This window comes from Poecile atricapillus, chromosome 1 (assembly GCF_030490865.1).
Source record: "Poecile atricapillus isolate bPoeAtr1 chromosome 1, bPoeAtr1.hap1, whole genome shotgun sequence".
In the NCBI taxonomy this organism is placed as follows: domain Eukaryota; kingdom Metazoa; phylum Chordata; class Aves; order Passeriformes; family Paridae; genus Poecile; species Poecile atricapillus.
The window spans coordinates 53,449,009-53,461,885 of record NC_081249.1 but is presented as its reverse complement, the minus strand read 5'-3'; the positions used below and the strand labels follow the sequence as shown (position 1 = coordinate 53,461,885).

The 12,877-nt window shown below is 35.8% G+C and overlaps 1 protein-coding gene across 5 annotated transcripts in view; it reads right to left on the bottom strand.

Moving 5' to 3' along the window:
- The window catches only part of PCDH9 (protocadherin 9), a 664,361-nt gene that overhangs the window by 468,529 nt on the left and 182,955 nt on the right, over positions 1-12,877 (bottom strand). For 2 of the 5 annotated variants that reach the window (XM_058846551.1, XM_058846579.1), the window contains exon 3: positions 1,168-1,186. The exons of the other annotated variants lie outside the window; for them this stretch is intronic. In XM_058846551.1, coding sequence (XP_058702534.1) covers positions 1,168-1,186 — 19 coding nt within the window. The remainder of the gene's footprint in view (positions 1-1,167; positions 1,187-12,877) is intronic. 5 annotated transcript variants of the gene reach the window in all.

Below are 12,877 nucleotides of genomic sequence, written 5' to 3'. Positions count from 1 at the left end.
AGATTTTTATTTTCCTTCATCTTTTTAATATCAACATTTACTATACTGACTCCATCAAATAACTTGCTCTAAATCTCCTACTAAACATGGTATTAAATTCAAATATCTACAAGAGCACATTCTTTTAAGTTGTGGAGTCAATGAGTTTCATCTTCTTTTGCTCTGGTTTTTGGGTTTTTTTTTTTGGTTACCGTAATTTAATTCTTCTTGAGGTTTTGAATTGTTCAACTCTTTTTCAATGTCCTTAAGGCCATGTATACCACCAGTGTTGTACTGCCTAATTCAGTTTTTTCTTTTTAAATCAAGATAATCACAATGCAATTGAACAGAGAATCTTAGATTTTTCATACATACATTGAATTGTGCTGTTTAAAAAGAATTCTTGGTGTCTGCAGTATCAAAACTTCTGTATCACTGAAGAAGTACTGTGGGTCTTTTTCAGCTCTTGTCTTGCGTGGCATCAAGCACAGACAGAAGCACATCCACAGACAGACTCCCACTGATGGGTACTAGCCAGGGGAATTGAGGACACTTTGTATGTCATCCAGCAGACCAGGACAGCTTCACATTGGTGCAACTACTATGAAATTGGAGTTTCTAGTAGTCTATAATAATGAGAATATGCACATATCTATGAAAAAGTCAAGCTTAGCAATTTAATGTCATTTTTCTTAGTGTAGTCATTTTGACTCAATCATTTCTATTGCATAGTATGTCTAAAAAGTGCCCTTTTTTGGGCAATATACTAAAATAACTGTTGGGTATTGGTGTTGCTGCTGATTTAACATGTATCATTTCCCATTAAACACTATAGCTAACAAAGCTAACAAAAAGTTTCTAAAATTGAGATTTCATCATCCAAATTGTATTTTTATACATGTGAGCTCCTTAAAAAACTATGCAATTCATCCCCCAACTATTTTTGAATAGTGATGAATGCAAATGGGAGTGGAAGTAGTAGCACTGTACAAAATTAGCCCATGTTCATCTGAAGCTCCTTCACACTGCCATTTTCCTAAAGACTTGGATGAGTTTGTCTCCTCTCGTGCAACTACCTCAAGAATACTAAGCCAGTGAACACATGCACTACTACTGATTCTTAAAATATCATCTGAATTTATGTTATTCCTGCAAGTGACAGCATCCTGTCTCAAACTCTTGATTTACCAGGTATTTGTATGGACTTCTTCATGGCCTGAATTTTTTGGCCTGTTTCTAAAAACAAATCAAGAAAAAAGCAAACAACAGCAAAAATACCTTTCCCCTGTAAAATACCCAAAAAAAAAAAACCAAAACAAGAAGAAAACCCTGAAGCCACGTCCCCATAACTCACCAGTTAAATATTAAGATATTTTAACCTGTTCACCATAGACAGGCTATCTTTACCTTTAATCCTGTTGATATGATTTAGCTCCATATTTGAAATGTAACTACACCTCTGCAGGAGAGCCAATGTTTTCTTAGGAGGAGCAAATAACAGTTTTCCAGCAAAACACCCATGGAAATCTTTTGTTATTCTTATTGTTTCAAAACCATTTAGTTGAATAAATAAAGCAGCTCTCATTCACAATATGCTGTATTTGATAAGGAAAATAAGAATATGCAGGTTTGGAAAGACAAAAAGCTAGATAACTTTTATTGGTGTTTCATGACAGTCACTTTTTGTATACATTGCCTTGAAAAGATTTGATGGCACCTTAAATGAATCTGAAAAACATCAGAGGCTCTCAAAGCTAGTCAGAAAAAAAGTACATCTAGAAATACCATAACATGATTCTCAGAAAAATGGTCATTTTCATTCTTCTCTGGAAATATGGAATTTTGGAAAAATTCAAATAAAAAAGATTGAGTTTAGGGAATAACACCAAGTACTTATCCATATTATGTTCCCTATCAGTAATCAGGAACAGCATTTTGGAAGATCAAAAAAGCCTTCCCTTTCCTTCTTCTCTCACATCTTCCCTCTTGTACACCACATTGTCACAGATGCACTCCTCTGGTATCTGAAGCAAGCAAAAATCTCCAGCTAAAAACAATGACACACAATTTCAAATGTTTGTGGAGCTGAGGTTACACTTCATTACTAATCAAAAATTTGCAGAGTTTGTTCAGAACTTCTGCGTAAAAAGCTGATTTTCATCCAAAGTGCAATCCTATTCTGTAAATTGCATTCATAAACAGTACAGAGCACTTTTGCATTTTCAGTACACCACAGGATTCAGTATCAAATTTCCTGAATTTACAAGTCAATAGACAGTCTTTCAATCTATCTGGTCTTTGCAGACTCAGCATGCTATTTGTAAGCCAAGCTGTTGTCCTTCTGGCTTTGCATCTTGCTGCCAGCACTAAAGGTTAGGCAGACCAAACTCCTCGCTCAGTAGACACAGCACAGAGAACTGGGGTGTGCTGACCATTCCCAGAAGAACAGTCACCTCAGGTGGTAAGATAAGTGAAGCCTCATACTGCTCTACAAAGCACCAAATCAACTTACTGTGCCTTTCTATCATGTTCCTCAATGCTACCTGTTCTAGAAACATAGCCATCTATATCCATCCCAAAAATACACACAGCACATCCCCCATAACTACCTTTTTAATGTACAATTTTCTTCCTTTTTCAAATGAAAGATGAAAAAATGATCATAAAAGAAACCAGAGTGCAGCATGTGATAAAAGTTCTATTCAATTTGTTTTTCAGAGTAATGCTGTGTGTGCTTAAAATACCATCCTGCCTCAACCAACCACTTTTTGTTTCTAAGAAAAAATCTGAATGGCATGATAAGATGTCATTGCTTGCAGCAGTAAAAAGGAACTGAACACAGAAACTCCAGAAGGTCTTCTGCAGTCTTAAGTTCCCCTTACATTCTCTATGCTCTAAATATGAATGTTGTCTTTTATCTGAATTCTGAACTTGCCCCTCAAACCAACTGTCATCCTGGATGTCTGTAGCTCTATTACCAGGAGAAGACACCAACATTATCACTAAGGATTTGCTACTGGATCAATTCTGTAGGTGTTATAAATCTGCATAGCTTCAGTAACTTCAGCTAAGTGATGATGATTTACAGCGCCCTGAGGATCTGGCCCTCTGTCCTAATTACTTCATTAATCTGCATATTCCTGAAAGGAACACTAATCTTTTTTCTAAATTACTTTTACTTCAACCCACCTGTTATAAGTCTGATGTGGATTTATAGAGAGTTCAAATCATACTTTCTTACTTATTTTTGAAGAAGCATTGCCCTGAGGCTGCCCATGGTCCATAAATGATCTATATGGCTGATTGAATCAAGCCTGAGATGGTGCTTTCAGCAGGTATGAATTCAATTCCTCAAGACCAATCCATTTAGAATCTAAACACTATTAATAGAGTGGAGAGGAAAAAACACATTTTTTTTTCTCCCCCAGGGAATAAGAAGCTGGCCACTTTGGCAGGAAATTATTTGGTCAGGTCTATCAGAGACAGAAGACCACAGTGACTACCTTCTCACAATAACAAGTAACTTATTCCCAGGAAAGGAGAAAGTTGGTGTTGGGAAACATGTTTTATCATTTTCCCTCAAGATGTCACTGAAACTAATAGCCCAGCCAGATTCTAAGGAGCTTTAGGTATTTATATGAATAACAAGACCATTGACTGCTACACCAGACAGTGTGCATATACATATATATATTATATTTTTTTTTAATAAAATAAGCTTTCTGGTACATAACTTATCTACTAGAAATATGGGATAAAAATAGTTTCAGTGGAAATGCTGCTATGTTTCCATTTTGGAGCTTTTCATTGTTCACTGGGTTTCCCTCTGATACTGTCTACTGTTAAAAAAGAACCCTGAGGAACAACCACTCTGATCCTCCATGACATGGCCTGAAAATTAAGGAATTCAGTCAGTAAGCAAAAACCTAAGTAACTACTGCATTTTATTTGGAAACACATTATTAAAAAAACAAAAGAAAAACAAAAAAAAACAAAAAAAACCAACAAACACTAAAAAAGTGTTGTGTTGATCCCAAGTTTAAAGCGAGGCACACACACCAAATTTATTACGTGGACATTTAAACACTTTCAGAGTCCTCTGAAAGTAGCACTAGCAAAAAATAAATAATTTATATGGAGTTAGAAGAGTTATTTTGTCTGCTTAAAACTTAATATTTTTGTAAAAGCATGTCTTCAAAGCATTTTCTGCAGAAATATGTAGTGGTTGTCTTTAAGTCATCATTTCTCAGATGTTACAATACAGTAGAATTAAAAAGGTATTTTTCATAAATCTAAAATAGAACGAATTGACAAGTCACATACCATACTTTATTAACAAGCTCAGGCTTTTAAATAGCATGGCCAATCGTAAGAGGTATTTAGGAGTGACATAAGATCCCATACCCTAAATGAACGAATATTAATGCCAATTTCTAGAAGGTTACAATTATATCAGGCTGAAAGTACTACAGAAAATACAAAATGGACTTTGGATAGGCTAAAGAAAGATTCTCAGTAGACAGCAACAAAGGTTTCAGATCTTTGCACTCTCCCAAACCAAAGAGCTGTTGGGCAGAGTGCAAGGAACAGGATTTTTTACTCCCAAATTCATAGAAATAACTAGATCCCAGAGAATGAGAGTTAAAGGTGATGACATTGTAATTGAGATAATGTTGGTTTTATATATGAGTTACATACCTGGAGAATAGGAATAAGCTGAGTGTACAATTTAAATAAAACTCACACCTTGCTGATTTCTTAAGAGCTATTTCATTTCACTTCTAACAGGTAAGGAAGTACAATTTTTTGTATTTCTAATCATTCCCTCTTCAAAATTTATTTTAGCCTACAAAAGGATATTTTACGCACCAAGTGAAATTCTCCTCAATAGTAAGGACTAGTGTAATAAATGCCTGCTTGGCATCAGGACACATTTTAAAGGGCCACTAATTCATGAAAACATTTGCACATTATCATTCTGCATCACTGCAGTATTTGCAGTGTTATTGCTGACCCCATAAAATAGAGTCAAAAAAACACTAAACAAATTACTATACTCTTCCATTTGCCTATATGGAGGCATCAGTATGGTACTACTTTTAATAAATTTTCGTACTCTTTCTATGAGAATGAATAGTTGCTAAATGTTCTGATTTCCCCTTATATATTTCCATCTTCATAGGTTTGCTGTTGCTATTCTTTCTGTGCACTTATTGTACATCAAGGACAAATCTCATTATCATATCTATTCTTAATACTTTACTTCACTCAAGCCACCCACCAATGCTCCTCCCACCCTTTAGAAAATAACATTCCTTGGGATTTAGTGACTGATCTGTAGGCCCATATGAACTAAGTTTGAGTCTCCCACTAGGTTTCAGGAATGACTTCACTGATATTGCATGGTTGGTATTCAGAGACCAAATATTAAGTGGATTTCAGCCACAGCAATATCATGACATTTGTTAGACTAAAAGACAGTGCATGAGCAAAAAGAAGGGGTGAGCCACTTAAAATTCCAATCTAAAATTTCCATTCTGTAATCCCTTTTCCTATCTCCTTTCCTCTCTCCTACTTCAAAAATCTGTTTATTTTCTGTCTTAGCAAAAAAAAAAAAAAAAAAAAAAATTGCTACCTGATTCTCTCTTCTAACTATGGTAATCCCATTTTCCTGCTACATTTCCTATCTTCTCCCGCCTCAGCCCCAGGCTTTTTATCTGAAGTCACTACATACTTCACTAGTAAACTATCACTGCTTATCACCTGAGTCACAAACTCACTTTAGAAACTACTTATGGACCTATAGCTGGAAAGAAGCAGTAACAGCATTCTGCATCTCCTTGCCCCAAAATAAGAGCTTACACAGACTATACCCTGCTGGTGAGCTGCTATGCAGTAAGTGCAATCTGCATTCACTAGTCAGTGCCCATTGCTTCTCAGTGGTGAGTGTTCACCATTGGTAAAAATGGCCATTGCCAGGCACTGAAATGGTGTTCAGAAATGGGTCACCAATGTCTCCTGTCACATGGTAAGTAGTCACAGATTGCCCACAGAGTTGATAGATGCCTCATCTCTGGAAACATTCAGGGTCAGCATGGACAGGTCTCTGAGCAGCCTGTTCTAGTTGAAGATGTCCCTGCTCATTGCAGGGGGTTAGACTGGATGACCTTTAAAGGTTCCTTCCAATCCAAACTACAGTATGATTCTATTATTGTGAATCCAAATTTTAAAATGGCAAATATTGCAATAAAAGTAGGTGATACTGATGGGTTGCAGCATGGCAAATCCAGCCTGCAGCACCTGATCAACTTACAGTACTGAAATACCTACTTTTTTCAGAATAGATATCAACATCAATAGGAACTAATAATCAGGTATTGGAAACAGGCTATTACCAGTTAATGAAAGGTAGTATCTGTTCTAAGTACATGTAGTCCTCACTAATCAAGGCTAAATAATTAATTCTAGTAGCAATGGAGGTTTACCAGCTTTTCTCCACTTTTTATAATCTTGTGATACCCTCATGACCAAGCTTTTCTCTTATATTTTGCTACAATATCCTCCCACCCTCTCTCTAGAGCTTAGCAGTACAACATAACATTACACATTCATTTTCTTTCTAACTGCAATAACCAACACAACTGATTTTCCCAAGCCCTTATCTTCTTTTCTCCACCTTCATCCAGATACACAGCCTATGCTCTGTCTAGAAGTTGTTCAGAAAAAAACTGGAGTAGCATCCATAGCTAACTGCTGCCCAGGCAATGCTTCCTTGCTACACTGCTGTCTGCAAGCTTGAGAGGTGATGGCCTTGGTTTATGTCAAGAAGGCTAAGGAAATACCTTGATGTGTCACACGCAGTATTGGTTGCCTGGGGTTGGTTTAAATTTTTGGTATTACCCAAGGTTGTTTTCTAAGAGATGTGGTTGTTGTGTGGAGTTCTCCTTCCTCTTTCACTTGTTTTTCAGGTTATATCATTTTTTTTTTTTTTTTTTTGATAATGTCCTGTCTAAGCAGAATTCCTTTAAAAAAGAACTAATAAGAAAAGATCACAAGTCAGATCCCAAAGCACTGGAAAAATGAATGTCCCAATTTCCTGATGTTGTGAATCTCACATACTATGTTCTTATCCAGCATTTTTAATTCATACACTTTACTGAGGTCATCATCTTGGTTTGTATTTTACAAATGTACAAAATGGGTAATGAAGTGAATGGATGTTTAGCAAGATAATTTCAGAGCCAGGAATGAATAACAGTGCTTTGAATCCCTTTCCAGTGTGCTATGTGTGCAATAATAAAGAGCTGGGTAAATGGCTGTGAAATGACAGAATCAGCCCAGCTCAAGTGATTATACAGAAAATTTTGAAGGAAAGTGGAAAATCAGGCTCTGGGTGAGACATAAAGCAAGAAGATAAACCAAAAGTACCTTCCTCCTTTATTAACTTTCTTAATGAGGTTACCTCTGACTACCATGAACTCTAATGAGACCAAGAACCATCTATTTTAAATGTCAAGCAAACCCCTGCTAAGCAATAGACTCCTTCTTTGTAGGGCTGATGCTCTCAAATCTTCATAGTAACTGGCACGGCTTCCCAATCTGGACTTTTTTTTTTACTTTGTATTTCGAGTATGTGATAAAGCCCAATGAAAAGTCTTGCATTTACAAGCAGAGGTATATGTTTTTTGTTTTGTTGGGTTTTTTTAAATTGATAAACAGAATTGTACTAATATATGTGGAAGGATCAAGAAAAAAATTCTTTTTATTATTCCTATTATTGCATTCCCCTACACAATGGCACCCTCTTTGGAGACATCGTTTGCAACATAATATTGATTTAATATGCCACTTCATATGCGTTCCACATTCTCAGATTAAAGACTTAAATTAATATGACAAGTGAAACACTAAGAAATTCAACAAATTATCATATAGATTTATCCTCACAGGTTATGTTTCATAGAAAAAAAATCCACAAACAAATACACAAACAAACAGAAAAAACAATACAGCATCCACAGCCTAGGTCAGATTTAATTTGCTTGATTGATTTTGAGATCTTTGAGCACAAACTCATTATTCTCCTATTAACTATTATCATTGTTGGAATTTATAAGGGATCTGTAAACCTATTAAACTGGTCTTAAATGTTGCAATCCATTTATTGAACAGACTAGCAATGAAAAATTAATTATTAAATAACCACTACAGAAAAACATCAGTGGCCTTGTCACCTCAGAGCTAGATTGATAGCACTTTACCTTCTGGAGAGGTGGGGCCTTGCAACACTCAAATATAAACCTTGGAAAGATAATGCTGACTATGTCACTGCATAAGTCACATTTTTAATTTAATGTTTTATTAAATGTTAGATAGAATAAATTTATCCGGGCCTCGCAGACTCTGTCTTAATAAATGAATTGGCACTCTTACAGATGTAAAAAATGATCACAGCTTCTCAAGGGCATTGGGAACCCTGAAGTGTAAGACACCAGTAAATACAAAAAGCAAAGGCAGCATGGACAGTGATATATTTGCAAGCACTGCGGGTGAGCCAACACTTTCAAACTGCTGAGGCTAACAAAACAAGGGCAGTGAACTCCCAAAATGGTAAAAGCACCTGCAGTAAGAAGCTGTGCTTGAGTGCTGTTGCACAAACATGTCCACTACTGAAAAAAAAGTGCAAAGGGTGTGGGTTTATCACCCTCCTGCTACTATATTTCAAGATATGTTTGTACGTTTAAAATTTCATGAGCAGTATTAATAATTTATTTTTCTCCTGTCCTTTAATTTTCTAAGACTAGACTTTGAAAACAACAGGCAGGGAGAAGATATATTCTCTCCCTCCTGTACAGTTATCTACAGAATGTTCACTTGTGTTTCCCTGTAGAACTGCTGTCATTAGTAATATTTAATCTGGCTAGGAAAAATGGTTACAAGTTCTTAAGTCAAAACCGATATGCCCCTGTCCTGGCACATCTCTCCAGAGACAAGACTTCTGCAAGCAGCTCCATTTCGAAAACATTTGGCTTACATAAGGCAGGACAGCTCAACACTTACACTCAGGCACTGAAAGGCTTTCACAGCATAGTTGAGCTGCACTATGTATTTCCATAGACACTAAACTAAATGATTGCAAATGGCTGTTTAAGTGGCCAGAAAACTGCCCTTCCTCACATTGTCTAGCAAAAGAAAAATGCATGGCATGCTTTTTTTTCCAGAATTCTAAAATGTTGGTGTTCAATAGCTGTCCATCTCACACTGCCACACATTCCAGAACATGAACAACAGGTTCCAATAAGCAATGTGCAAAACCACAGAAAGTAGCAAGTTGTTCTAAAATTGTCTTCTCCTGCATTCCCTGCTGCTTGAATTCACACAGCTGGCATCCTCTTGCTGAATACACAAGAGCATTTGAATAAGAAGGTAAAAAGGAAGAGGAAGAGAAACTTCCTTGGAGTCTGGCATTCTTCCAGAAAGCCAGGAAGAAAATTCTCAGCATGTAAACACTATAAAGAAAAGTGAATGACAAAATAAAACACACAATTGGGCTGATAAATCCTGAATAATGAACATAACACATAATTATGCTGATAAGTTCTAAATATATTATATTCTTGGTCTAACTACATGACACTTGCACCTCACTTATGAGTCCTACAACTGATGTGAGAGGAAATTAGAAGGACTTTATTCATCAAAAAGTGAAATGTGACTTCACATAAACATATGGTTGCATGGAAACACAAGCAATGAGATGAGCTTGCTACTAGTAAAAAATGACAAAAAACCAAAGGTGAGCTATGCTAAATCTAATCCTATCTGTCTTTAGGTGACCCAAGGAAATGTATCATAGCCTCAGAGAAGCAGTCACAGTTTATAACAGAAACTACATATTTATAGAGATATTTATTTTTTTTATTTAAAATGTGAAGTAAAAAAATATGAAACAAAAATATTTTTTTCTTTCACTCCATGAGGATAATAACTTAGTGATCTCTCCTGAAGTGTACATGACTGGATCCAAGAACAGAAACTAGCTTTGAAGCTATTATGCTATGTATTTATATGAAGAATACATTGGGTTAAAGAAATAAATAAAATAATTAATATCTGAATTTAGTTTTGTATATATTTGGCTGGGATAGAGTCACATGTACTCACAGTAGACAGTACGGTCCTATGTTATGGATTTCTGACCAAAACACTGTTGATAACACCTACATGTCTTAGATATTTCTAAGCAGTGCTTGCACAGCTTTAAGACCTCTGCTTCTGCCACCACCCCACCCTACCAATGAGCCTGGGGGTACAGAAGAAGTTAGGAGGGGACACAGCTGAGACACCTGACCCCAAATTAACTGAAGTGATCTTTCATACCACATGTTGTCATGCTCAGCATATAAAGCTGGGGGTAGAAGAAGGAAAGGGGGACTTTCAGAGTGATGACACTTGTTTTTCCAAGTCCCATGTGACACATAATGGAGCCCTGTTTGCCTGGAGATGGCTGAACACCTGCCCGCCCACAGGATGTGATGAATAAATTCCTTGTTTTGCTTTGCTTGTGTTTCATAGGAAGCTTTTGCTTTCCTATGAAACTGAATTTATCCCAATCTACCAGTTTTCTTACTTTAACCCTTCCAATTCACTTCACCTATCCCACTGTGGGAGAGTGATCAAGTGACCATGTGGGGCTGAGCTGCCTGCTGGGGTCAAGCACAACCAGCTTTTAATTATTCTGCTGACAGGTAAAACACTTTTTTTTTTTTTTTCCCCCCTTCATTATAATAAAACAACCACTTTTGTTTCATAAGTAGTTTTCTTCTTTATTTTCAAATCTTTGGTGGTGGTAAGGAAGACAGATTCAAATTTAAGGGGATTTTAAACACAATTTCAGCTGCTAAGAGAAGCCAATTGCTTTAGCCATTTTTGAGGTATATGCTGCTCTGTAATTCAGACATGCAAAAAATCTTAAGACTTTTAAGCAAAAATGTGTACCTAAGCAAGCAAAAGAAATATGCTTAATGTTTGTATTGTAATGTATTGTAATGGATGTTGTAAGAGAGAAGAAAATCCAGAAAAGCATAAGTAGTTCAGAGTGTTTCACCCGAATCTAAACACTCTTAGAACACGACTCCATATGCTGCCTGGTCTGCGTGTCCTATTTCCTGTCTAGGTTTATCAGGACTCCAACAAGAGGAGTATAGGAAATGTCTTTCTGTTGCCAAAATACAAAACTTGCATCATGTTGAGAATGTGCTCCATGACATTTGCAGGGTTGGTAAGTCCCATGCTACAGATGCATTCAGTGTCTGGCTTATGCTCCACAGCAAAGAGAAATTTGATAGTGGTGGAATGAAAGGGTTTATCTCTTTACCCAAGAACAAAGAAAGTTATGACTGATTGCAGTAGTTGTTATCCAAGGATACATTCTTAATCCAAATATCTGAACAATCTATGAAAATGACCCAAGAAAGTATAGAACATTAGGCAAGGAAAGAACGATAAAGTGATAGGTACAATAAGAAGCAAGTCTTATTTTTTTTCTAATTCTTTAACATTTTTTAAATGTTAAAGGATATTTTTCAGAACTGTAAAAATCACAATAATTAGTAGTTATAAAGCTCACATAGCTAAATACATGACACAGCAATAGGTGTTAGTTCACTTTCTCTCTATTAAGCGACAAAATTTATGAGCCTATCTAAAGGCAGCTATAGCCATCAGGCATCAAATACAGACTGGGCTTTTCTGTAGCTAATTAAAACCCACATGTTCTTGCTGAATAGGATAAATGGCCATATAAATTAATTTCAGGCAAAAGGCAACAAGCCTAAATATTTTTCTTGAACATTATCAAATAAAAGAATGCAAGCTGAAATTTGCACTTATCTGCTACTAAACAGGTATACAACTGAAGCCTCCTATACAGTAAGATCAAACAGACTTATAATACCTGGTATTAGATGCTAAATTGAATCCACAGTATAATATATACAGTTATATATATATTATGTCTTCAACAGATGGCCCATGTCAAATCCAACCCTAAATCTAAAATACCATACAATTTAGGGAATCCACATACGATCAGAAAATATTGCTCTAGACCAAAATAGTGCACTTTTTGTAAAAAAAAAACACTAGAAATAGATTGATATCAGACCATCTGTACTTTTAGCTATTACAGTTGGAAACCCTGAATCTACAACTGGTGACTCGTGTAGTAGTTTTACCAAGACTAAGCATATGAACTTCCACAACTGTATCAACAGAGTCAATTTACAATGAGTCAGCAAACTGAAAGTCCATCAAAGAGAAGAGCAAGGGAAATAACAACTCTGCTGATTTTAACAGAAGAATTTGCTTGCCATTTCTTCCCAAACAATGATACTTTTTATTTTTTATTGTGCACTTACTTTAACATGCCTAATAATGACAGTTTCTAATGGGAAATTTGTCAGAGGTACACAGATCTCAATAGATGATTACATATCAAATGTTTTTATCCTACACAACACAAGGTAATGGATAGATAAGTAGATAGGTAAAAGTACAGGTACAAAGCATTAGTATGTATGTGCAGAGTAATGGCCATGCATGACATGAAAATTTTGTAGCAATCCCATGAAATGCCAAAAAAGTCTTCTAAGTAGATGTTAAATACAAATTTAAAAAAAAAAAAAAAAAAAAAAAAAAAAATAAAAGTCTGAGACCTGTAGGATGTTGTCCTTTAGTAACCTTTGGTTTTGAGGATGAAAAATTGAAATTTGTCATCCTTTTGTACAGTGACTAATAAGCTAATACATTTACATACAGATGAACGCAGAATTCTTGATTTCTTTTTTAAAAGGTGGCTACAGCCTAAATGAATTATTTTAATAAAATAGGGAATACA